This window comes from Kwoniella europaea, chromosome 1 (assembly GCF_036810445.1).
Source record: "Kwoniella europaea PYCC6329 chromosome 1, complete sequence".
Classification (NCBI taxonomy): Eukaryota; Fungi; Basidiomycota; class Tremellomycetes; order Tremellales; family Cryptococcaceae; genus Kwoniella; species Kwoniella europaea.
The window spans coordinates 9,578,865-9,604,717 of NC_089487.1; the positions used below are offsets into that span (position 1 = coordinate 9,578,865).

The 25,853-nt window shown below is 43.3% G+C and overlaps 10 protein-coding genes across 10 annotated transcripts; 7 read left to right on the forward strand and 3 right to left on the reverse strand.

Moving 5' to 3' along the window:
* Positions 1-271: 271 nt before the first annotated feature.
* Positions 272-2,595, forward strand: V865_003655 (uncharacterized protein; the record flags this gene model as incomplete). The annotated part of the gene is made up of 10 exons (XM_066227444.1): positions 272-538; positions 611-925; positions 982-1,059; positions 1,136-1,248; positions 1,337-1,624; positions 1,729-1,849; positions 1,920-1,932; positions 1,991-2,103; positions 2,187-2,391; positions 2,477-2,595. The coding sequence occupies 10 exons, from the start codon at positions 272-274 to the stop codon at positions 2,593-2,595; spliced, it is 1,632 nt and encodes a 543-aa protein (XP_066083541.1).
* A 460-nt stretch (positions 2,596-3,055) lies between these two features.
* On the forward strand, positions 3,056-4,232 carry V865_003656 (uncharacterized protein; the record flags this gene model as incomplete). The annotated part of the gene is made up of 8 exons (XM_066227445.1): positions 3,056-3,172; positions 3,264-3,315; positions 3,389-3,484; positions 3,567-3,606; positions 3,685-3,795; positions 3,856-3,940; positions 3,998-4,055; positions 4,150-4,232. The coding sequence occupies 8 exons, from the start codon at positions 3,056-3,058 to the stop codon at positions 4,230-4,232; spliced, it is 642 nt and encodes a 213-aa protein (XP_066083542.1).
* Positions 4,233-5,789: 1,557 nt separating this feature from the next.
* V865_003657 (uncharacterized protein) lies at positions 5,790-8,209 on the forward strand (the record flags this gene model as incomplete). The annotated part of the gene is made up of 5 exons (XM_066227446.1): positions 5,790-6,502; positions 6,647-6,754; positions 6,821-7,055; positions 7,124-7,251; positions 7,309-8,209. 5 exons carry the CDS (start codon positions 5,790-5,792, stop codon positions 8,207-8,209), a joined length of 2,085 nt encoding a protein of 694 aa, XP_066083543.1.
* A 406-nt stretch (positions 8,210-8,615) lies between these two features.
* Positions 8,616-10,502, forward strand: V865_003658 (uncharacterized protein; the record flags this gene model as incomplete). Its single annotated transcript, XM_066227447.1, has 4 exons — positions 8,616-9,042; positions 9,147-9,412; positions 9,560-9,725; positions 9,847-10,502. 4 exons carry the CDS (start codon positions 8,616-8,618, stop codon positions 10,500-10,502), a joined length of 1,515 nt encoding a protein of 504 aa, XP_066083544.1.
* Positions 10,503-10,821: 319 nt separating this feature from the next.
* V865_003659 (uncharacterized protein) lies at positions 10,822-12,256 on the reverse strand (the record flags this gene model as incomplete). The annotated part of the gene is made up of 8 exons (XM_066227448.1): positions 10,822-10,914; positions 11,018-11,109; positions 11,196-11,289; positions 11,383-11,482; positions 11,578-11,689; positions 11,771-11,826; positions 11,885-12,194; positions 12,250-12,256. The coding sequence occupies 8 exons, from the start codon at positions 12,254-12,256 to the stop codon at positions 10,822-10,824; spliced, it is 864 nt and encodes a 287-aa protein (XP_066083545.1).
* Positions 12,257-12,594: 338 nt separating this feature from the next.
* Positions 12,595-16,380, forward strand: V865_003660 (uncharacterized protein; the record flags this gene model as incomplete). Its single annotated transcript, XM_066227449.1, has 18 exons — positions 12,595-12,997; positions 13,071-13,240; positions 13,304-13,410; positions 13,468-13,597; positions 13,660-13,770; positions 13,840-13,869; positions 13,935-14,168; positions 14,235-14,289; positions 14,349-14,403; positions 14,465-14,657; positions 14,714-15,166; positions 15,225-15,374; positions 15,451-15,581; positions 15,668-15,758; positions 15,835-15,926; positions 15,990-16,035; positions 16,120-16,195; positions 16,265-16,380. The coding sequence occupies 18 exons, from the start codon at positions 12,595-12,597 to the stop codon at positions 16,378-16,380; spliced, it is 2,643 nt and encodes an 880-aa protein (XP_066083546.1).
* A 653-nt stretch (positions 16,381-17,033) lies between these two features.
* V865_003661 (uncharacterized protein) lies at positions 17,034-18,247 on the reverse strand (the record flags this gene model as incomplete). The annotated part of the gene is made up of 4 exons (XM_066227450.1): positions 17,034-17,504; positions 17,568-17,677; positions 17,737-17,811; positions 17,962-18,247. 4 exons carry the CDS (start codon positions 18,245-18,247, stop codon positions 17,034-17,036), a joined length of 942 nt encoding a protein of 313 aa, XP_066083547.1.
* Positions 18,248-19,370: 1,123 nt separating this feature from the next.
* On the reverse strand, positions 19,371-20,780 carry V865_003662 (uncharacterized protein; the record flags this gene model as incomplete). Its single annotated transcript, XM_066227451.1, has 1 exon — positions 19,371-20,780. One exon carries the CDS (start codon positions 20,778-20,780, stop codon positions 19,371-19,373), a length of 1,410 nt encoding a protein of 469 aa, XP_066083548.1.
* Positions 20,781-23,076: 2,296 nt separating this feature from the next.
* V865_003663 (uncharacterized protein) lies at positions 23,077-24,170 on the forward strand (the record flags this gene model as incomplete). The annotated part of the gene is made up of 5 exons (XM_066227452.1): positions 23,077-23,288; positions 23,356-23,451; positions 23,541-23,642; positions 23,722-23,820; positions 23,885-24,170. The coding sequence occupies 5 exons, from the start codon at positions 23,077-23,079 to the stop codon at positions 24,168-24,170; spliced, it is 795 nt and encodes a 264-aa protein (XP_066083549.1).
* Positions 24,171-25,092: 922 nt separating this feature from the next.
* Positions 25,093-25,831, forward strand: V865_003664 (uncharacterized protein; the record flags this gene model as incomplete). The annotated part of the gene is made up of 3 exons (XM_066227453.1): positions 25,093-25,220; positions 25,324-25,461; positions 25,549-25,831. 3 exons carry the CDS (start codon positions 25,093-25,095, stop codon positions 25,829-25,831), a joined length of 549 nt encoding a protein of 182 aa, XP_066083550.1.
* Between the last annotated feature and the right edge of the window lie 22 nt (positions 25,832-25,853).

The following is a 25,853-nucleotide window of genomic DNA, read 5'->3' on the forward strand; positions in this document are numbered from 1 at the left end:
TCATCTTGGTAACATCACCTTCACTTACTTACCTGTCGACAGCTCATTAGCAGACGCATCACATATAATCCACCATCCTCATCACAATATCACGCTCATTTCCGATTGATTGGTCCGCGTTTTCTTTTTCACCTGCACAGCACTCCAACACCGTTGCTGGACAACTGTGCTTCTTTCTCTCTTATCCCCACTAAAGAACATCTTGGATACATACCCACTATACTCTCACTAGTCGACAGGAAACGACCGAGTCCTATACATACATTTCAACATGGCTTACAACGCGGATACAAACCGCTTCACCATAGCGGATTACACATATGATCGAGATCAATACGAAGCCGAACCCGAGGCTGAATCCAGCTCAGCAGCAATGGCCAGAGCCGCTTATGATAATTTATCGCCTGTAGTTGAAGGGTCAGGAGCTTCATCTGGTGTATCTCCACCGGTCGCTGCGTATCGACCTAAAGTTCAAAGACAACCTACAGACGGAGTACCCATATCGGCTAGTGGTGGGACATTGAAATTACATGATTATGTGAGCTTTACCCCTCATCTGACAATTCCATCATCCCATATCGGTTCATACTGATTTGAAATGTCACTTCAGCCACCTACATCACCTCCTCGTCGACCATCTACATCCCCTACATCATTAGCGATTCCCCAACTCTCTCCTGCCCACTCGTACTCTTCTACCCAACCACTCAACCTTCGTCCGGAATCAGCTATGAGCGAAGATCGCATGACGTTAGATGAAGAAAGAGATCTCGAACACGGGGGAGATAGGAGATCGATGTATAGTGATATGAGCGAGAAACATGCTCATGCTGATGCTCAAACAGCATATGATCAGCCGAAAACTCCCAATACGGGGTTGTCGAGGATGACTACGACGACGAGAAATAAGACTATATGGCAGAGGGTGAGTAAAGAGTACTCTATCATTACTGAGGTGACAAGGTTGATGGTAGATGGTAGATGATCCCTTCTACTACGTTGACGAAATGTCTGTTGGGGACGATATTGATCGAAACTGTCATCAACCTTGCTATCGAGGTGAGTTAGATATACATACAATGCAAACAGGATCATGTGCTGTACAAATGCTCATAGAGGTTTGTTCATGTCCTAGGGGAATATCCTGTATAGGTTCAATGAAGAAGTCGAATCTACCACTTCGACAGATCTTGAATGGGAAAACAGAAGGAGATTACCTATCTATTTGATTATATTTGGTTTAGCACAGTGAGTCCACGTCGAATCATGATCCATCTGTGATCACCACTAGTATCACCCCCACAGACGACTGATCTCTGTTTTATCATTGGTTCAGTTTATGGCAAATAGTCCTCACTGTCATTGCCATCCGTACCAAAAACACTATTCAAGTCATGTCCGTGACAGCATTCAATTTCGCTTTTTTGGGATACGCCGTCATTCAGATATACGAATTGAGAAAGGTCCTAGGTGATAATTTGGCCAATGAATTGACGGGTAATGAAGGGGATAATACTTTGATGACTATACCTCTGAATGTTTTGACCGCCTTGATCATCGCGGTGGTAGCGCTCAGTTGTCTGATTTTGACCGGGTTGAGCTTTTATTTACAAAGGGAATTCGGGTGAGTGATTTGGTGTTTCTTCAATTTGTTATCACATCCATGCCTTCATACCGTGTCCGGGTATTCATCCAGTACTGATTATCGTGTTTTGCTTTGGCATACAGTTGGCAAAGATATCGATTCCTTGGAGCGGACCTTATGATCAGAGAATATTATACCAAATTACAGGTGTTTGAATGTATTTGTTATTTCTCGGCATTCTTCTGTGCTGGTTTCGGTATTCAGGTGGGTTTTGTTTTGATACCTATCAGGTGTATAATACTCTCGCTGACTTGGTATATACTTTCGGATCTAGTTTATATGGCTTGGTCAGTCAATCCTACCAGATGGGTGTAGAGCGTTTAGCTAAAGTGTAAATCGTCATAGTGCTTAACCCAGATGATGTTGAATACATTATAACCTGGATCGCATTCCCCTTGTTACTGGTATTCCTGGTTATAGGAAGGTTTGCAGCAAAGTATGAGAACAAGTATATGATGGTGAGTACGAAGATCCAATCGATCATGCATCTTTTGAGCAACAAATCCAAGAAGCTGAAGTTATTTTTCGATTGTACGCTCAGGCCGCATTCATGGTTGGACTAGTAGCTGGATGTGCCTACTTTATCTTCAAATTAGCTAGAATATGGCAACAGGACGATACGACTTATCGAACCCTTGCCAAGTCATTGACCACGTTCGATGCGCTGAGTATTGTTAGTCTTTTGGCGTGCGCAGTGTGGGGCGTGATGGTTTGGTTGAATTTCGGTAAAGGGTTGAAACAGGCTCGTAAGTTGGGTCACATCTATGACCACTGTAGTTTAGAGTCTCAGGCTGATCCATTTTGGCGATTGATGTGCTTTGATGAATGTAGTGCTGGCAAGACCTGGTACGATATCCTCTATCGTTGGATTGTGGAGATCTAATAGTAATGAGACTCAGGAGAAGGATCAGGAGATGGTCATGGCTCAAAGGAGAATATCTATTGATTAGATGAAGTGAATTGCTAACAGGAGTTCGAACATTTGTTGGTGTATATCTATCATATATTTGTATAGGAGTGGAACAGAATTTTTGGACAGTGCAGCCCGTCAAGTACAGCTCGGAACTTCAATTGGAAGATATCCATGTTGATCATGTATTCTTGCTGATAAGCTCTGTACTGCACTCATTCGTATCTTTCACCTCCACTTCACTTCTCCACTTTTGTCGATCAAGGAAATTGCGTCATTCCACTGTTGCACTCTTCAATCTTTGTTATGCTACTCTCTACCATTCATCGTGTCCTTCACCATCTCCTTTGTTTGTACCAAACTCGTTGGATTCGATGCGATCAAGTATATTATCACCTTTGTTACGCAGTACCTCAAGACCAACTAGATCCAATTCATTTCCTATCACTTTCTCCCATTACAAGTCAACAAACCCAATCCAGATAAACAGCCGTACAATAATGTCTAATTCAAGTAAGAAGCAGGAACCTGAGATATTATCCGTGGAGGAGTACAAGACAGATGCGAAATGGTTGAAATTGGAGAATATCAAATGGAAAGATCAAGAAGGTAAAGAGGTGAGTTGAGTCTTACTACACTAGCATTTAGCGGTTCATATGTACTTATCAAGATAAGCTGATTTTTGATCGGGGTGTCATGTGAGAATAGAGGAATTGGGAAGTTGCAAATAGAACTAAAAGACCTAAAGCCGGTGTAGATTGTGAGTCGAGCTTTGATACATACTGGATTACAAAAATGAAAGATGAACTACTAAATATCATGGGTACAACCAGCCGTTCACATTCTGGCGCTGCTTCATCATCCATCGAAACCTGTATCCACCATCATCATAGAGCAGTACCGTCCACCTGCTGGAGCTACTGTGATTGGTGAGTGGGATCGAGTCACCGTTCGATCAGTATAACAGCCCAAATGGAATATCCATTGCTGATGCACAAAATTGTTCTATAGAACTGCCTGCAGGTCTGATAGATGAAGGTGAAGATGCAGCGTGAGTATTATGCAGAACATCTAATCTGCATGTAAATGACGACGGACCCAGCTCATATCAATTGTCGTCACCTCATAGAACAACAGCATTAAGAGAGTTACACGAAGAGACAGGATATGGATCAGGTAAAGCAGGTGAGGGAAATGCTAGTGTCAAAGAGGTATCGGATGTATTAGTCAAAGATCCTGGGTGAGTTGAACATTCTTTGGTATCACATACAGCTAGCTGAAATGAACCCATTCATAATAGAATGTCAGGAGCCAATATGCACTTGGTCACTGTTGATGTGAAATTAGGAGAGAACGATCCTGAACCAGAACAGAAACTTGAACCTGTGAGCGAAGTTATTTGTCATGACGTTGATTGGTCATTACTGATTTTTAGGATATAGGGTGAGTATATAATCAAGCGCGTAGTCGCTCTAAAGGATCTACATTCTACACTCAAAGGTGAGAATACTCGAATCCATTATATCTTGTTCATTCGGTACTTGTACGTTCAGTAATAGCTAAGCTGATATCATTTGGACTCTGTCATCTCCAGATTACTCTAAGAAGGGTTTCGCTGTAGATGCTTTGATCTCTAGTATAGCCCAAGGATGGGAACTTTCCAAACAATTTGCTTAGAACACATCGTCAAAATTAAGATGATGCCAGGTTAAGTAGTATAAATGATGAGAAGAACATTGATAGCTGTAATCCGTAGATATAGAGATGTGGCGATATGACATGATTTACAGATGTTGATCCCGCTTTATTCATAAGGTCTTACTTACGTTGAGTGGATACGACGAGTCGGTGTGCTGCCTGACACTGCGAGCGGTCTCCGATATCACCATGATCAGCCTCCATTGTACTGTATATCAGTGCAAGTAACGGTGATCTTGATCTTGAATATGGATCGTCACCATGACGAGTTATCTATATAATCTTGATAATTGATCATCTCGGGCACCGAGGATTGTGGCGTTTTTGTGGGGTAAACAACGTACAAACCGGGGAATTACTGCATTGGGTATTTCGTCGTTCACGGTTGCGAACCAGGGGGCTATGCTCATGCTTCATGCTCCCCCACGCGCGTGTATCGTACATCGTACAGTACTAGTATTGGATGACTGCGAGGATATCGAGTCTACCACTGCTTGACTATAGTGGTACTTGTCAGTGGATGGATGTTGAAGTAGAGCTTGTGTGAGTACATACAAAGCGATGAAGCCAAGTGGTTCAACCATACATCTCCTGCATATACATATATTTATATATGTAATGAAGTCTGAGCAAGGGGGAAGAACGATTTGTATTCATATCCACATTCAAACCTGAAACGGGTGTTCCTTTCCCTTTTTTCATTTTTGATTCCATTCCTCTGTATTTCACCCTGATCCTACTTACTACCAGGATTCTATCTGTTACGTTGTAAAGGTAAATAAAATGCTCTAAAGATCTCCGTCTATTTACAATACATTTCGCCATTAACCGCCCCAAGCATAAGACTTAACACCCACGTTACCCACCGTACGGACAGTGCGAAGATTAAGTGGGAATTCTAATCAATTTCGAGCTTGAGCTTTATGCTTTGTTCAGCTGCACATACCCATATAGACATTTTTTTTTGGGCAGTACACCGAAGGGAGGGAAAGATTAGGAGACCTTTATATATAGGACTTGAAGATAACCCACCCTTTCATCTAAATGGATAATACCACCATCAACCATAACAAATCATCAGCATCATCATCATCTGTGAATTCCTATCAACCAACAAAGAGATCGTCAATCTCAATATCGGATACAAACTCGACATCATTCAAAACCAGTAACAACAACAATAAAAGTAGGAATAGTTCAGATCGAAATTCCATTCCAATCTCAATCTCATACGACAAAGACAACGACGAATACCGTTCGCGTTCAACTTCCATCTCTTTAGGTACTGCTGGACCTTCTTCACCTACATATAGGATAAATATAAATGAACCGGATTTGATCAGCCATCATCCCACAATAACATCACCACCTACTACCACCTCTTCGTCAACCTCATCTTCATTCCATTTACCTCAAAATCCGAGACGTAGGACCTCTCTATCAATCTCATCTCGTAACGTCAGTGCAAACGGCTCGATCACTTCGTATCCTGTGGTTCCAACATATTCAAAACCAAGGACGAGTCGATCTCGGACCATGTCTTATTCACGTATATCATCTTCCCCACACTCCACTTCGCGTCATGACCACTCACACTCTGGTTCGAGTAAACCCAAATCGACCAAAACGCGTAAAGCGATAATAACATTATTGGTTATCCTATCATTATTCTTGATAGGAACAGTAATTGTCTTGTCTAGCGTATCGTACTTCCTTAATATACCCAATTGGGCTTATCTAACTGAATCGGAAGTTTCTTGGAGACCTAGTGATATAATTCACCCGTTGAAAGATCCATTAGATTTCAATGTCAATGAGAAGAGGAGGATACAGCGTAGGAAAGAATGGAGAGACGTAACTGATGACCTATCAGAGGCAGAGCCATTAGAAGCTAGTGGAGTATTGGGGACGGAGACTTTACCGGAATCTTGGAAGGAGTTGGAAGAGGAGATGGAACAGTTAGATGCGGCTGAGGAAGTCGATGTGGATGTGGATGTTGATATACCATTAGATGGAGATGAACAGGTAGAGGGAGAGACTTATGATGATTCAGTGGAATCGGAAGATACGACGACAACAGCGGCAGAAGCAGCAGTATTAGATCATGGGATGGTGCAAGATGCCCAGGACGACGATGGTGTATGGGGAATAGACGGTGAAGGAACGGGAGGGTATTGGATGAAGAAAGATTGGAATGGGAAAGTCCAAGATACCGAAAGTTGGGATAGGTTATTCAACGTTACTACCAGGTGAGTTCGACTTTCTCTTTCTTTCCGCGTTAGATGCATACACTTGTGTACATGGGATAGTTCGACGAAAGGCGAAATCTTATTTGTTATCTTATCTATACCGAGGAATGAAGTATTCAGCTGATGTGTGAATGATCTACGTAGGCCCGGAGAGACTATCCCTCGATTGATCCACCAAACTTGGAAGAGCGACGTCTTACCTGAAAAGTGGCGAAAGGCATGGAAAGAATGTAGAGAGGGTATGCCAGATTAGTGAGTATCATGCATATCTACATACGTAGTATATCGTCGTGTGCTGAGTGGTTGGTCGTGTTTCAGCGAATACATGTTATGGACCGATGATGTTTCTCGGGAATTCATTGCCAAACATTATCCAGCCCATCTACAAATGTTTGATTCGTATGAATACCCCATCCAACGTGCCGACTCCATAAGGTATTTCATCTTGCACCATTTCGGCGGTGTGTACATGGATTTGGATATTGGTTGTAGAAGAAGACTGGATCCTCTCTTACAAGGTGATTGGGAGGTCATCTTACCTATCACTAAACCTGTAAGTACGACATCCCTGACAGATACTCAGATCTGATTACTGATACATTATTGTTACTATTGCTGCAGGTCGGTGTATCGAACGATTTGATCTTCTCTTCGAAAGGATCTGCTTTCATGGATGACACCGTCCATGGACTTTCTACCTTCAATCACCAGTACTTCACCAACTACCCTACCGTCATGTTTTCCACCGGGTAAGCGCAATTTGTACCAAGTAGTTTCGCACACTGATCATCTGTCATCTCGATCAGACCAATGTTCTTATCTGCGCAATACGCCTTATATTCCTCTGCCCACCCTTTGACCGAAACCCATCCTCGTGCAGAAGTCCGAATCTTACCCAAATCACTATACGGTAAAAACGTACCGATGTCCACTGTGCCGCATTCCTTCTTCTCACACTTTTACGGTTCGTCATGGCACGCTGACGATGCTGGATTTATCACTTTCCTCGGAGCATGGGGTAAGAAGCTCATGTGGGTCGGATTGGTCGTACTGGTATTAGGTGTGATAAGGTTGATATGGTTAAAGAGGAAAGCTGCGAATGGTGGTCAACAATATCAATTATTATCTATCCTTCCTACGTCCAGCTCAAACTCTGGTGGGACCGGGAATGGGAATAGGTCCGGAGCTAGTACACCTACTTCAACGACTGGATCAAGTGGTGGATTGATGTCTCCCTCAACGACATTCGACTTGCCTGGTCATTTACAACTCAACTCCTCGGACATTGCGAATGTCTTCAAAAGAGCTGGTCATCTGATCCTGGCTGCTCCTGCTACCTTACTTTATGGGAATAATGAAAATCGAAGGAGAAGACAGAGGACGGGTCTGTTGTACTTCGTTCCTGCTTTGTTCCAACCTGATCAAGTTAGAAGAAGGGGAAGGACAGCTTCGGAAGCTAGTCAGTTACCATTAAGAACATCCAGAAGAGATAGGGAGAGAGTACCTCCACCACCACCTTATGAACCTTCTGGACAAGATGATTACCCCATGAAAAAGAGAGATGAGACGATGGATGAGGTAGATGCGTTTTTGAATTCTGAAGCGGAAGGAGAGACGAGTGGGCAGTCTGCGTATAACGATAATGATAATGATAATGATGGAGATGGAGAATGGGAAGATTGGAGGAGGAAAAGTGATGTGGATTGATTTGTGTGATCTGTGGTCTGTGGTATGTGATCAAAGTGTATTTTTCTGTTTTTGCGGTTTATTCTATATCCGTTTTACACGAGGATAAGGATAGGATAGGATAGAGGGATCATAGGGAGTCTGGGATTCAGTATATCATGTATCTCCTTATCTACTCAGTGTTTTTGTTCCTCACGGCTTTGAATAGCATGACATAGCATGGGATGGGATGGAATGGGATGAATAGTATATCACCTAGAGTGACCACTCGTACAGCGAACATGGGCATTCTACCTCCACTTTTCGTTGTTTGAGATTTTGAACCAGTTCTCGAAGAAATTATTTTACTCTCTTAGTGTCGTTCACAATCATCTCACAAATAGTATATTAATTCTTGCGAAGTGGAACATCCGTAAGGCCCACTACGATGCCATCTTTCACCCGTCGAGTACCATCTACCACCCTTCCCCCTCCAGCTGGGACCCACCCATCACCTTCACTATCATCCCTCAACCTATTACCGAGCGGTCTCCCAAGTCTGGATGATCTCCTGGGAGGTGGTATACCCCTCGGATCAATATTCCTTGTCTTAGCTCCCGACACGCAGTCGTCATGGTCCAAACTCGTTGAGAGGTATTGGATCGCACAGGGATTGATATCGGGTCAATCGTCTTTGGTTGTTGGGACTGATGAAGAATTGGTCAAAGGGTGTATGTGGACTGAAAAGAGCTGGAGGGGAGGAGAAGAAAGCCAAAGTGAGACTGAACATGAAGGTGATGGAGGAGATGAAGCAGAAGGAAAGAAAATTGCTTGGAGGTATGAGAAAATGGGCAAATTCAAAACTACCGTTGGAGGTGAGTTTGTGTGTGAACCTTCATAGCGACTCCGAATCAAAATATCAGATGAGTCCCCATATATCTTCATGCCTTGGTATACTGACTGTCTGACTGATCTACAGGTAATGGCTCGAACCTATCTTTAACGAATACGATCCCTCATGATGTCCTTCAATCAATTCATAAAACGGGTCAACAATCATATATCGGTCTGGACGATGACTTGACCACTGATGCGACTATCGGTACTTCCTCAAGTTCAAATAGATTGAGTATGGCTATATCGAGGATACATGATAAATTAGATAAATCAGATCCGAAGAGAGCTGGGAGAATCACTATACATGAATTGGGTGGGTTGGAATGGGGTGATGAGATACGTGAAGATGTAAGTCTAGTTGTCTTAATGATACATATCCTTGATTCGTAACATGCAATCTTCCGATGTTCGACACTGGACAAGAATGCTTAACAGTACCTCGGTCGATACAAGTAACGGTAAATGATCAGGTGCTAACTGATATCATGAATATAGCAAATCCTTCGATTCATTCATTCCCTAAAATCCATCATACGTAACAAACCCATCTCGGCACTGATTACTGTCCCACCTCAATTGATTGCTGGACCTACGAAAGAGAGTTTTGTAAGGAAGTTGAGCTGGATGGTAGACGCTAGTGTGGAATTGAAGGGATTCGCAGGTAAGTGGGATCACTATCATTGTGATCCGCATATCCCCAATTTCATCATATTCCCAACACCGGCAACGTACCATACGAATGTCAACATTTAGGCCTGACTCTCTATCTTTCAAATCTATAGATGATCCCACACTCCCGCCTCTCTTCCCTACCACCCACGGTCTCCTGACTCTCCATTCGTACCCCACTTCTCATACTCTTCTTCCATCTACCTTGAAACACTCGACTCTACTGGGAGTATCGCAAGGTTCGGACGGGGGAGGAGGCGCAGGAGAAAATAATCTTGGATTCAGATTGAAAAGGAAGAAATTCGTCATTGAAACTGTCCATCTGGGTGTGGAAGGTGGCGTGGGAGAGAGATCGACGGGTCCACCGGATGTAGTAGCTGCTTTGTCTGGTACTTCGACACATCATCTCCCAGCTACCACAAACACAGGTGAGGTTGAGGGAGTAGATAAAGGACACAGTGGTCAGAATCAGAATACTCAGATTGGACAAGAGGAGTCAGGAGGGGGAATAGGAGTGGATAAACCTAAAGGACCAGAGGGCGATACGAAGAAAAAGACTAAACCCAGAGCTAGAGTTAGGTTTGGAGGGGAGGAGGAAATGTCAGTTAGTGTCAGTACGGATAATGGTAAGGATCAGCATCGTGATCATGCTCATGATTCAGAACACGGACACGATCATACACATGATCATTCGCATGGGGATGGACAGAAGAAGAGTAGTCAGAGGGTACAGGTCAGACATGATAGACCAGACTTATACGAGTTCTAGGATTAAAGTACATATAACATATAACGTATGACATAGATTATAATTCCATTCGGTCATACAATACAAACGAATATTTTACAACTGTGATCTGGGTATTCTGGGGCATCATGGGAAATTCATGTATATACATTGTCAAACAGATAGGTGATACACAACTGATATGATGGATCTTGATGATGAAGGGATTGTACAGAATGGAAACGACTGATAGAGAAGGAAGGAAATACAGAATATATCATATACGATATCACGATGTGAATGATATGCGAATCACCAGATAAGATGGAAGTTCTCCTTTCTCCATTAATATTTGTTTTTTTCACCTTTGTTTCACGTCTTGCTTGGGCTTTTTGATCATCGATAACATGAATTTTCGAGCATGTTGGACAATTTTATTGGAATCCAGTGAGGTCTACCAAATTCACAAAAAGATCAACCTCGATATACAATCTTATAATCTTTTGAGCAGAAAATGGAAGGAGGAGTTCATGCGGGTTAATTAGTGTTAGACTTACAATTCTATCATTCTCATCCTCTTTGATCCGCTCTTTTTGTACTTTCGTAAACTCTTTAATTGTCTTTTCGATATCTTTGGGTCTTTCTTCATCTACCAATACCATACCATTCAGTGGATCAATCCTGTGGGTTTTACACTATAGAAATTGATATACTAGTAGTTCTGAGTGGGCTTACAAGTTTGAATAGCATCTTTCATCACTACTTCTAATGGGCCATGATAACCATTCAGGAAATCTTCATAATGACGATGTAAACCACTGAATCGTTCCTTCAAACCATTAAGAAACAAAGCTTATAAGTATCACAAGATAAACCCTTGGGAGAGAAGAGAGGTACTTGAAGAAGAAATGAGTATCCTTACATTGCGGAGATCCCATATCTCATCTTTCCTCTTGGCATTTTGTATATCTTGGTTGACCGTATCGGTAAGAAGGGAGGTAAGTTGATTTATGGTTGCTCTTCTGTACTTTGACTTGTCAGAATCGTCTCCGATGTTATAAGAATGGAAAAGGAAGTATGGTGAAGTAAGGGGTAAGAATGGGACAATTTCATTTACCGTTTCCCGACTATATCTTCATCATTGATCAACGTCGATAAACCATCATACATCCCTTCCAGCTTTTTCAGCTCTTTACTCTTGGTTGATGTTTTCGAATTCGACTTCCTACCTATCAACGATTTCACTGCATATGATGTGATCAGTCTCACAACCTCACATACAATTATATCAGGTTGAAAGGTGAACTTGCTTTTCCTAGATTTGGATTGGAATTTACTTGAAAGCTCTTTATAAATATCTTGTGATCTACCGGAAGATATTCCCTTCAGCTTCCTCTCTTATAATAAAAGAACGGAAGACATACCCTTCATCTCCCTCCTTATCATGGTCATCATGAACACGATCTTCGACCTCCTCTTCCTCCACTACTACAATATCCTCTTCCTCTTCCACTTCCACATGACTTCCTACCTTCCTCTTCTTCGCATCATTCCCTTTCTCCGATTCATCTGTCTCGTCATCCTCATTTTTCTCGTCTACGGACTTTCGCTTACCAGCCTTCGGGGGAGCAGGTTCAGATACTCTTGCTTTCCTTGCGGCTGCGGGTGTTTTGAAAGGTTTTCGGGTAGGTTTGATGGGAGAAGAGTTGCGTGGTTTGGTGCCGCTTCCTTTGGCTGTAGGTCATAGTCAGCGGTAGTGTGAAGATGAGGGAGAAGTTTTTACACTCACGAGGCATGTTAATGAGTGTCTCTGATATTGTGCTTCCTGTGAAGGTTGAAGGGATGTAGAAGAGAGGTTGAAGAAATGTTCTTATGCTTTCATCATTGTACGGAAGCTAGAGTGCGTCGCAGAGTGGACCATCCAAGTGGAGGAGGTTATCTCTCCTGATGTCACGTGATTTAACCTGACCTCCTCGACAAGGGGGGCTCGAACGCGTCGCGTATCGAAAGAGTGGCTCAGTTACCAAAAATCAATCAACGTTAATGTCACTTCATACATCTGACATAGAACACACCGATAAGTCAGCGACATCATACATTGTATCTTGGATAGGGCGCTACCCTTCTCTCCACAATGACAGATCCAACCGTGGTCAAACCGCTATTCGAACCCACCGATATATTCAATTTCGATTTCCCTACGCCTCCTCAATCCATTCAATCCCAATCCACCAGCGAAACTTCCAAGGATGTCACGGTCGGGCCCGAAACCTCAACAGAGAGGACGGAGATTGAAGTGTTTAGCAGACCGAAGAGGATAAGGCTTGATACGCCTCCTCCTGATTTTGAGGAAGAACCGGATGATTTAGATATGGAAGCGGAGTTTGCTATGATGGAGATGGAAAGGGAGACGATGTTATTGGAGAAGACCACTTCTACCACCGTGATACGGCATAAAGAAATGGAAAATAGAGATGATGATTTTGTATCTTCTGGTATATTCGAATCGTTGGAAACGAATCAACCTATCGCTTCATGTAAGTCCATCCCACTCATCTGTAACGATCCAAATCAATTCCATGTCAGCTGATGACTCTTATCGTGTTATAGCATCAAGGACAATCCTGACACCGCCACCTGAGAGCGACGATCTCACACCTCTACCTATTTTTCAACCCCACTTCAATACATGTACATTACCTTCCCTAAGAGCAGAAACGATGCAGGGGAAGATGGTAACGTTCAAAAGGAGGAATAAGCCTAAACCTTCTCAAGCTCAGGTATGTCCGCATCCCAATCTTGAAATACCGATAGGAACGGGAAAGCTGAGATGATGGACGTAGATACATGCGAAAGGATCTAAAGCAAACGCTGGAGATTTGTTGAGTATACCTCTTCATAAGTTGTTGGCAGAAGTGGATGAATTGAAATCGCAACAAGAAGCTATAAAGTGGGTTGTAGAAATTAAAATACTCGATGGAAAAAGGTGGCTAACCATGATGGATAGGCTGCAGCAGAAATATGACGAAGAGCGAAGACAAGCTGAGAGAGCCGATATGACCGTTGTCAAACGAAGTTCGGTCATGTGGGTGGACAAATATAGACCCAAACAGTTTACCGACTTATTAGGAGAAGATGTAAGTATACCTTTCCCTCATCGTAGAATTGGAGTGATGGACTGATTTGATGTGCGTGATAGCGAGTACATCGAGAAGTCATGAACTGGTTGAAGGAATGGGATAAATGCGTTTTCAAGAGGGTCATTCCTGGGAAAAAGCGGAAAATAGAAACCGATAATGAGAATTTTGTGGTGAGCTTTCCTCTTATCCGTCCTCTTCTAGGAATTCATAATAGCTGACTTTGGGTCGGTATGGGATAGGTCGACCCACTTGGAAGACCAAGAGAAAGGGTATGTCAATAGTGTAAATCCTGGCTTGTCAATCAACTCAACTGATTTTGGATCTGTCTGTTTAGATCCTACTATTATCTGGACCTCCAGGATATGGTAAAACCACTCTCGCACATGTCGTAGCCAGACATGCAGGATACAAAACACTCGAGATCAATGCTTCGGACGACCGATCAGCTGCGACTGTATCTACGAGAATCAAAAATGCTATTGATGCCGGATCAGGCTTGGCAAGCGGAGGTAAACCGACTTGTGTGGTGATTGATGAGATTGATGGAGCGAGCGGTGGAGGTGATGCAGTGAGTTCTCCCTTATCGTCTCGTCTCTCACATGTAGCTTAGCTGATGAGTGTCATGGATTGATAGAGCTTCGTAAGGAGTTTGATTAAGTTGATTCAGGATGTTCCTGCGAGGAAGAAAAGTATGTCCCAATCTAAGGTCTTTCGATGTGGTCAATATAACACTGACTATCCTCTTCAGGTAATACCCCTGCGAGACCCCTGCGACGGCCTATCATATGTATCTGCAACGATCTGTCAGTTGACATGTCGATAATGTCTGGCTTTCACATTCAGCTGACATCTTTCATGTTTCAGTTATGCCTCCTCTCTACGTCCTTTGCGGCCCTTCGCTCGAGTCATACGATTCCGAAAACCACAGCCGCAACTGTTGGTGAAGCGATTGAGGGAGATCTGCGATCGAGAGACCTTGTCTGCTGATTTGAGAGCACTCACAACTCTAGTCGATGTGACTAGTGGTGATGTACGGAGCTGTCTGAATACTTTGCAGGTGAGCTATCTGTCTGTTGGTAGAATTGACCAATATAGCTTACATGCAGATATCAGTTTATCAAATCGAAATCATCTTCTGTTACGGACGAAGCGATCCGATCCTCTAGCGTAGGAATGAAAGATTCAGGAACGACTTTGCAATCCGTCTGGAATACTGTATTCATACCATTAGCAGCTAAACAACGACGTAAGGCTATAGGTATAGATGATGGTAGATATGTCGATAGGATATCATTCGCTATTCAAGCTTGTGGAGATTACGATAAAGTGATTCAAGGATTATTCGAACATTATCCAAATCTAAAACCGTTAGATGCTTCTTTGGGCAACTTGTGTAAAATTCATGATTGGTTAGGATACTACGATCGACTTTCTCAGAGAGTATCGGAATCTCAAGAATGGGATCTAATGAATTACATGCCATACGCGATCACACCTTGGTATAGTCATTTGGCGGCTCCTGCGAATAATGCGAAACCTACTGAATGGCCTAAAGCGGATTATGAGGTGAGTAAATTTACAATACAAAGCCCTTTTGCTGATTGATCTATGGTTCTGGGCTTAGGCGTACCAAGCTAGAATAACGAATGAGGAAGTATCAACTTCATTGAAAAACCTCGTTCCACCCATCTTGAGATCTTTGTTCTCTACTGCTACCAGTTTGACTGAGTTTATACCTCTGCTTATGAGGATAATCTCACCGCCTCTAAAACCTGTACGTATTACTTTCTTTGAATGTGCTTATTATCAGTCTGGGGCAGATCGACTGATGGATCATGGATGTGTCTTAGGTCAATGCAAATATAGTGAAACCTGCCGAGAGGGCTGTCCTGGATAGGTTGGTAGAATTGATGATCCCTTTGGGATTGAGGTTCTGGCAGGAAAAGGGAGAGAATGGTCAACCTATGATGAGATTGGAACCGTAAGTTATCCAGTCTTGTGCTGTACAATCTGTTCGCTGGCTGGCTGATGGCTGATAATGAGTTCGATGTGACATGACCCATACAGACCCATCGATGTGTTCGTCCATTACGAAGGTAAACGAGCGGATGATATTGCCGCTTCGAGATTTGCCGTGAGGCAATTGATCGCTCAATCGGTAAGTCCAAGTTCAACATCACCCCACATAACCACGAGGAGCTGATTGTGAATCTCTTTTTTTGTTGGGTATATAGATGGACGCTGAGATAGCTAGACGAAGAGGTGCGGCTGGTGCTGAAGACGGTACGACTGGTTCAGATGGGTTTGCCAAAGCCTATGGACTGAAGTGAGTATATGTGATCAGCTGTGCATAATGAGGACATTAGTTGATGTTTATGATGATATCCAGGGGAAATGCAGGAATGGGCAAGAAAACGATTGATAAAGCTGAACTGGTAGGTTCTCAGCTCCAGATCGAGAGTTGTTTTTATCTGAAGACACGCTCAGCTGATCATGTATATCCACACATCTGTTTATAGCCCGCCACGGACTTCTTCGGTAGGACTAAATCTACCAGCACTCTGTTGCTAACTACTGGTTCAATGGATGAGAGTGGTGAGTCACTTGCACTATTAGAGTATCATGAACGGTGCAGATCTCTGACTCTGTCTTGTCTGATCATAGGAATCTCTCCAGTCCCTGCAGAACCACCTGTAAAGAAATTTAGGGCGGTCTATAAATTCAACGAAGGTTCTAGTAGTGCAGTGAGGAAGAACGTCAAGATGTCGACTTTGATGTGATTGATTGCTTTGGTTCGGTTAATTAAAACATCATGAAGACGCTAGCTAGGGGTTGTACTTATGTAGATCTGTATATCATGCATGACTTGCAATCTTATCATTTCACCCTCACCCAATTTTCCTTCGGATAGCAAACCTAGTTGATGATACAAATTTTCGCCCAATCGAGACAACACTTTCGATCAGATATGAGATGGACTCAGTGCGATTTGTGTAATACGAGAGTATTCGATATACACGGAAGCAACATACTCGACATTCCATTCATTAATGAGCATCAGAGCATCGGGGCATCAGAGCATTGATGATACGTAAAAAGTATAGTAAAATATAGTACTATTATCGTGAAAAGTAAAAACGGATATATACAGTATGATTGTCCAGGTATAAAAAAAGAGAACAATGATGAAAAGGGTATATATAACATATACAGAAGAAACCACCAGGGTTGAAATCAAACCCTTCCCTAAAATGAAAAATGATCTATGCACAGCAAATAAAAGTAGTGATAAGGAAGAAAACGGATGGTTTATTATTTTGTTTTCATCGTAAGGAGAGTATATGTATTGTCCCTTTTCGTTAAAGTACTCTGAACTATGTCATAATAACAAACAAATAATGATCAAACAAATAAACAGAAAAATGTTCGTGTCTTAAGCAGCTTCAGCAGCTACGACAACCAATTGACCATACTGAGCTACCAACCCATTCAATCCCTCTATATTGCCCGTGACAGTAACGCTTACTCCCTCACTTCCCTCGCTGTCCTCTCCGTCAGTCTCGGTGGTGACTCCGGCAGTGACAGAAGCTGCGGTGGAGTTTGACGAGATGACCACATAGGGATTAGTGGTATTATGAGCGATTATCGACGAAGCGGTACTGGACAACGCAGAGGAGGTTATGGTTGATGATGAGATAGCAGCAGAAGTGGACGTGATGGATGATGGAGCGGCTTGAGAGGTGGTAGTGACTGATGAAGATGCGGGAGGAGTGTAGGTGGAAGTAGGTGGTGTATAAGTTGAGGTTGGTTCTACCCATGTTGAAGTTGGGGGTGTGTATGTTGAGGTGGGTGCTACGTATGTTGAGGTGGGTGTTTGCGAGGTTGTAGTTGCCTCAGAAGAGTCCTAGATAAAACAACAAAAGGATCAGACAAACAATCTCAATTATATCGAGGATCCCAAACTCACATCGTTGAACCACCAGGTAATAGAGATAACACCTGCATCTTCACTTGCGAATTGCTTAAAGAGACCGGGAGACAGATCCAAAGAACCGTATCCGCAAGTTGGACATTCGTCTGAAGTCGAATTGATCAGTATCATCATTTGAGATCTGTTGTGAATCCCTTTTACTCACCCATGATAGTCACACCTGATACGGTGTTTCCATTAGCCTGGATGGTAATTCCTTTGAAACATTGAGGCCCTGGGTCTGTTTAATGCGAAGGAAAAGTATAACGTCAGCTCGGTCTTACATACGATCACATCAATTTCGGGATATGATTGTTTGTTTTTGTCAAGATTGATATGATCGTCGTGATATGGTTTAAAATATTCTTGAATCTGGAGGGACCGAACTCACATCCGCTACCATACTGAGCCGAATTGAGAGCCACCATATAATCACTATCTTGCGAATACTGTCCACAAGCTCCTAAACCCGTATAGTAGAAAGTACCTGTCCCACTATAAGTCGTACCTCTAGGTACCAACGTCGAGTTGTTTTCATTGGAGTGGATGTGCTGGAAGTTCTTTCGAGCTTTGTCGTGGTGACCTGCTCTCTTGATTGGTGGAGGGAGGTGAGAGGAGAGAGCGACGGTAGCGGAGAGGGGAAGGAGAATGGTGAAGAGGTTGGTTAATGATATCATCTTGTGTTTTGATTTTACGGTTGACTTGAGATGCAAGGAAGGTTGTGTTGATGGGTTCCGACCTAGTACGTGAGAGAATTCAAGGAATGAGGAATTTTTCTTGCTGAATGAGATCTACCTGTGGTCGAGATTGGAATTGATTCGCTGTTGGTGTTGGTATTAATTGTGGTTGTGACTGGTAATGGTAGTGATTGTGGTTCCATAAAAAGAGTGTGATGGGTTATACAAAGTGAGTATGGTTAGTTAGTATCGACAATGTAATGTTGAAGAGTGAAAGAATATACTATAAAATGAAGTTGAATGATGGTAACGAGGAAGAGAGAGTAAAGGTGGGGCGTGAGTATGGGTGTGGGAGGTGGGTGTGGGTCAGTGCGTTGTGCAAGTATAATGGGATAATTGATGAAACACAACAAAGGAGGTCATTGCGTAGGTAGGTAGGTAGGTACCACCAGGTCATAGTCTCGACCTCCCTTCCTCCTTGTTAGTGCTTTTTCACCTAACAACAAGTCCTTAATAACCTGTCCATCTGATGATACAAACAATGTATCATGTCACATCGGTTGGGCATTGTTTATCTCTATCGATGAGGTAAGTCGCGTGCGATCTGACCCCCTGGAAGTAAACAATAGCTTGTTTTCCCTCTTTTGTGGCGTTTTTATCACAGCAACAAATCCTGAGCTCGGATCGTCGTACACACGGAATGGAATTGTCGGAGTTACAGACTCAAGATACTTTTGAGGCGGATCCTCATCGAATGTACCAAAGTGGCATACATCGCTTTTCTTGACCGCAGGTCAAGTGAACTAATCCTGCACTCGCTACTGAACTTCAGCTTGAATGGTATCATTATTCATTGATTTCCCATTTTTATGAACGTATCCCTTTGTTTGTTGTATTTCACTCAAATCCATATCCATATCCATATACAAAACCCTATATAAATTTGAACTACTGACCTATATAGCCTTATAAAATCGACAAAATATCAGAAATACGATAACGATAGATATATATATTCCTATGTATATACAACTTTCATTTCATGCATCTGCTATCGAAAGACACCAACTGACGAAGAAAAAAGAGAAGAGAGGAGAACTGCTATTTGAAGTTATTCGATTTTTTAAGCCTGAGTAGGAGTCCATGGACTGTTGTTACCACCGTTGGCAGAACCAAAGTTCATACCCATTCCCATACCTAGACCCATACCTGCTCTGATGGCATTATGGATATCCTGAACTGACACTTGGTTGGTCTCAGAACGAGGGAACATGGTGGATAACATTTGTTGAGTGAGTTCCATTCCCATCCCATGTCCCATACCGTTGAACGAGTTCAATCCAGTAGCAGTGGCAGATGATGGAATAGTGGGAGCAGAGTGGAACATCGCATTGAATGTATTTCCAACCATGGGATTAAACAATTGTTGTTGTTGAGCTTGATGATGTTCTCTCATGATCGTATGAGCTTGAGCGGCATGTTGCTCTAACATCGCCAACTGTTGAGAGTTCCATCCGTTCGGTAAACCCCCAGAACCATGGTTGACGTTGACGATAGGGTCAACAGAGGATGAATGGCTCGACCCTGGTGATGGGGTATGGTGAGGGTACATCCCATGAGCAGGATCAGATGTGGGACTGACAATGTTGATTGGCGATGAAGAGTGAGTAGGCGTATCAACAAAAGTCATTTGACCATTCGCGGTAGGAGGGGTAGGGTTACTCATTTGTTGATTCAAGTTTAAGGCAAATTCAGTCGACCAGTTGATACCCGTAGTGTTACCGGCTGCAGAAACAGGAGTGGGAACGGTGGGAATTCGTTGATCGATAGGAGAAGTCGACGGGTAGAGACTCTGCTGTAAAGTCAAATCGATATCGGTAGATGATCGAGGAGTGATCAACCCATTCGCTTGAGTGAAATTACCGTGAATCGCAGCGATGTTGTTATTGTTACTGTCGTACGAGTCGTTGGTTGAAGGGGTATCTTCCTCTTCTTGATCTTGATCATCATTATCACCGTCCATGGCGGAGAAATCACCGAATGACTCTTTCTCGACTGAGTTGATCTGATCAATTTCATCGGTGTATTCGTTGGCAGATTCCTTAGGTGAGTAACCATTCATCTTTCTCCATTCGTTGACTTCTTTCAAAAGATCATCTCGTTCGACTTTCATCTCCTTCAAGATTCTAGCAGCGAGCAATCGTTGATCTCGTTGATGAGTGAGATGAGAGATCGATCCATTGACAATTGCAGATTTACTTGGTCTTCTAACAGTTGCAAGGGGAGGCAAGAGTCTAGCCAAAGATAAGAATTTTCCATTCAAGGTTTCTCGTCGGGCTCGCTCAATGGCATTATGTTGAGATCTCTTCTCAGCGGTGTTGACTCTTTTTCTAGGTTTCGATTTTGTAAGTTTACCGGTAGTAGTGTTGTGGGGTTTTGTAGGTATGGTAGGGATAGTGATTCCGACATGACCGACGGAAGGGTGAGAGTGGATAGAGGAAGGGGATTCGGAAATAGGGGATAGGCTGGCCATCATGAAGATCGTCTTGAAGGTCTATCGATTGTTGCAACACACAAAAAGCAGGGACAAGGCGTCTAGGGTCGAGTGAATGTCAAAGAAGAGTATGGTATAATCCGTTATTTATTGCTTAGTAGTATTGTCTAATTTAGATACAAATTGGTTTATTTTGATTACAAGTTTTTACTGTTGATGTTGATGAGGTTTGGTGTTTTTCTGATCAAATGAAGTTGGAAGAAGAGAGAGGTGCCGCGAGACGAGTCTCAAACGTGCACAAGGTGGTCGGGAGGTGTGAAGAGAAAGAGGTTTTAGTAAACCACTTTGATTAGTCGTGAGCCGTGACGATCACGGTGCACTCAGGTGGATGAAGATATCGAAGGACGATGGAGCGCCGGGAGTCGATAAGTTGATCGCTGTTAGTCGAATTGGTCGAAGATATATGAGTTGTGTTAAAGTGTTGACGAGTTGGTTGAAGAGATGAAAGTTGCTGGAAAGGGTCGCGAGCGCTGTGATACCGTAATGTAATACCCGGTATAATCGGAGCATATAAAGAGAGACAGTGAAAGAGATGGTTTGTCAGCTAACATGTCATCAACGTTGTATAATACACTATGATATCAGATATCCTATCCAGTATGCGTGAGAGAGTGGTGGATGTAGTAGATACGATGGACTTGGTTAAAAATGGGGTGATGGCAGGCCACTATTCCACTGTCACCGATACGAGTGTAGAACAGCATTCGCCATTCAACACTTCCACGTATCCTCCCTTCGATCTCTCTGCACATTTGCATCGTATTGACCTCTCCTCAGTGTGAAGAGCTACCATCATGCAATGGTAACATAGTCATCATGCACATCTGATGCGCTCCAACGACCAGTCACCTCATTTCCCACACTTTCATCCACTCCACGGAAAACGACTCCCACGGATCTGAACTTGTCCAAACAACCGATGAAGACTAGGATACCCACGAGCAAGCGTTATCCTGATCACAGCAGGGGTAGGTCGGGTGAATAGGAAGTATCGAAGAAGAGGGTCGACGTGTCGATTCCTATCTAGTTGATGATTGATTGATGGATGATGAATGGAAATGGACAAATAACAAGTGTCTTGGGACGAAAAAAGACCATGTCTCCCCTTTGGTCTATTCCCCTAACAACCAACAATCTGTGCTGGCTCTGGCTCTACGGTGCAGTAGAGGTGATTTTCACTCACTCACTCGTCACTCGATTATCTAATTCGCAAAAATTCGTAAATAATATATTTATTTCTCCCATGGCGAATTTCAAATTGTGCTGTGGTGAATGAGTGAAACGGGTAATAATTGAGAGTGGAGGCTAACGGGCCGATTTGATCCTGTAACTCGTTCCTGGTCGTAAGCTTACTCTCTCTCGCTCTCTCAAGACGACTAGTAGGCATACAAGCCAAAGGAATGCAACACTCACTTACCTTACATATCAGGGTTCGAGTGTTCTATAGTAACAGGTGTAACTCTTGTATTCCCCTTCTCCCCACAATCCCACGTCGCGGATGCTTTTTCAATACTACTCTACTCACATCAAACACCGGAGGGGAGGGCAAACAGTTGAATCTGACCTGCACTGGATTAAAAGTACAGCGCCTCTCTCATCACCGAGGCAATGACGTTACAATTGATATCGAGATTTCGAGTTCTCGTCAATTATTGACAGTCAATGATCAGCTTGAAGTAATACTCTAACTGTGTCATCTCGTCATCTCGTGATAACACAACTGTGGGGGAATACGAGATGGGGAGCTTGGATGATCAGTGATGATCAACTGACAGAATGAACAAGAGTTGATGAATGGATCAACCTAGATCAAAAGGTGAATGAACGTATTGTAAGGTACCGCTCCGTTGTCGAACTCGCAAGATGTACTAAGTCGGGGTGCTGTTGCTACTAAGTTACTTGCAGTGAACTTATTTGTTCCTCCTTTAACACTTGTACAAAGAAGGAAATTGCTGTAAACTATGCTTATAACACTGCTTGACTGTGTCGGAGATCAATTCAGGTGATTACAATCACAATAGGTGTAACAGTAACAGTACAGCTCGCGAGCAGTCTCATTAAAGGAGAAAGAGGTCACGACAACTCAGCAATTATGCAAAAGTCTTTCATTCTCAGAACATACATGTGCTGTGTGGCGATGAAGTATCACTCTGCTCCAATCTCAGCTCAAGATGATTCAACGAGGAGCCAAATACATCGTCGTGACAGAGCAGAGGCGGATTGTTCTAGTTTCTTTAGACCTGGCTGAAAAACCTTAGAAGATCCCAATTCAACAATGGACAACGACACTACCGATAATATTGCGGACTATACGACCGCTCCAGCTTCTACCGTTTCTTTCGACACCACCAGCTCGAACGTGGTTGATACAGAAGCCGGATCGGAACAATCTAAAAAGAAAAGACGACATGGTGGGGGGACTCCCAAAACTCGTTGTGAGAGATGTACGAAGAAACATCTGAAATGCGATCCAACAAGTCATGATGAGTAAGTTCCCAAGACATAGGATAATCACTGCCTGACTGGCTGACTGACTGTCCTACCTCATGCATAGCGCCTCGTCTTGTACTCATTGCGATACAGCGAGGGAACCCTGCAGTCTCTGTCCGGAGGAGTTCAAAGAGGTTTTGGCAAAGTGGCAAAGAGAAAAGTACGTGCTATGTCTCACGTGTATTCGTTGGCTCCGATTTACGTCGACGTTCGACGTTCGGGCGTAATTTGACGTCCATCGTGAACTAGTGCCCCGGCTAAAGTGAAGCAGACAAGAAGCTCCAAAGCTTGTGATGAATGTTATAAGGATAAGAAGAATCCCAAATGTGAATTCTCTCCAGATGGGAGCTCGTAAGTCCTTGTTGTATTCGGTCATCTCCAAAGATGACGTAGATACATTCGATTGACGAGGCTGACATCCATTTGCTAGCACATGTACTCGCTGTTCCGAAAAGGGACGACCTTGTACATTCCAGATCAAACGTCAGAGAGGTACTTGGGATGAGTTGATGGGCTGTCCAGCAGATGTGTAAGTGTGTCCATTCGAAATCGTTCCAAAGTAGGCCTGCTTAATCTCTTTGCTTGTTATTCAGCCCATCAACTCAAAGCTCCACGGTGATTGCGGAAAATCGAAATAATGGAGAAATTGGGAGGATGAATCTGTCCACGTACGACTCAGGAGCTGCATTTCAGTTGACTGAATGGAATACCATGCCCGAGATGTTGCCCACAAACGACTGTCAAGGACAGCTCGATGCGTTTCCTGATCACAGTCTGAGTGCGTCTATGATATCCTGGGAGACGATCGGGCCAGCTGCACCAGACGATGCTTTGTTCGACGGGTTTGACGAGGATGATATGGATACCTACCTAGTATAAGTCTTTAGAAGAGCAAGATCTATGGGCAACATGCAATGTTCCAGGTGACTGTTGGCAGCGATACATCCCGGGATGTTTAGACCATATTTCGTTTTTACCCCAGCCACTGTAGATAGGCTCCACGACTAAGCCAAACACGTCAACTGTCCATCCATTGGGCGAGCTGCTTTCTCATTACCATGTGCAATTTGGCACTCGGCATAGAAATAGAGGAGCGATGCCAATCATCAAGTTGCCTCGACTTGGCTCACTTGCGAGATCAAGAAGCACTAGTCTATCCTAGAATTCAAAGGAACGAGGGCATCATACCTCAAGCAATGTCTCGGTTTACTTCCTTAGAGCGTTCATATCCTATATACATACTGATTGTAACACAACTAGAAAGGTAAGTGTGAAGCGGGAAAAGCTATCTTTTCAAATCCGCTTTACAGAAATCATACAACACATCCTTGTATTCTGTGCCCCTACCTTCCCCTTGCTCCGGCTGGTCGGTAAACCATCTCTTCCTTTTTCTCGACGCATCTACTGGTAGAAGTGCGGCTGTGTTCTCCGTAAACGAAGATACTGTAGTTGATCCTTTGATTTTGGGCTGTGCTCGGATGTTTCGACACAACAGGATATATGGTGATCTCGTAGAGGATCATACTCCGGTCAAATACGAACTTCACACACTGCTTCTCCCCCCTAATGTATCGATTGTTATGATCCGATCATAGACCTATGCCAGAAACGTCTCGGGCCTTCTTAGTGGGAATGCTTCATGGCTTGAAGATACTTCAAGCAGTCCACACAGTCTGATTGGTGGAGTATTTATTGAAAGCGGATGTATTCAATAACCCCACACTGTGGAATCTTGAGATATCTGATTTATCTTACAAGAGCGACCTGCTTAAACTTAGTAATTTATATACTATTATTCATCATGAGCACAAGTACAAGCGCTAGTACGTTATACCTCGTGGACGAAAACGGTTCTGGCAAAACCAGCAGTAGTTGTACACCCTGTAAGAAGAAGAAAGTGGGGTGCAAGACCTCCGGTCATGGTTCTACGTAAGTACAGTACAGTACCGATTCTGGGAAGTCAAACTTTTTTGACATCAGGTTTGAGTATAGATACGATACCATACTAAGGTGTATGATGTTTGATTCGCAGTGATTCATGCGATTTGTGCATCAATACTTCTGGAAGATGTTATTACAATTCAGTCGAACATCAGAAAGCAGTTGAGGCACAAGCAACTCATAAGAGAGGCTGGAGAGCTCGGTCAGATGTGTTTTACGATCGAGCTTAGTAAGTCACCACGTTTCCCCTTTTACTGATGTCGATCGAATGGTCAGGATCTTAATGTTGTGGATTTGATGGTCGCGCCATCCTTAGTCCACAGGGATTCAGTCAGCCAACTTATCTCCCTGCTCAATCAGAACCCGAACAAAGGGTTCCGACTGCTTCCACTGCCACCGCGCGGTCTCCTCAACCAGCCCAAGAAGCTACTACGTCCCGAAATGCTCCTTTGAGCCCGAGTGAACAACTTGATGAGATATTGAAATATACCAATCATGGTTCAAGTGGTTTGGACCCGGATGAAGGCAGTGAAGGTTTTCAAGCTGCTTGGAATAGCAGTGATACTATCATGAGAAAACCGGAAGCTCCTTGGCATTAAAGCAGTCATACGGTATTTGCCG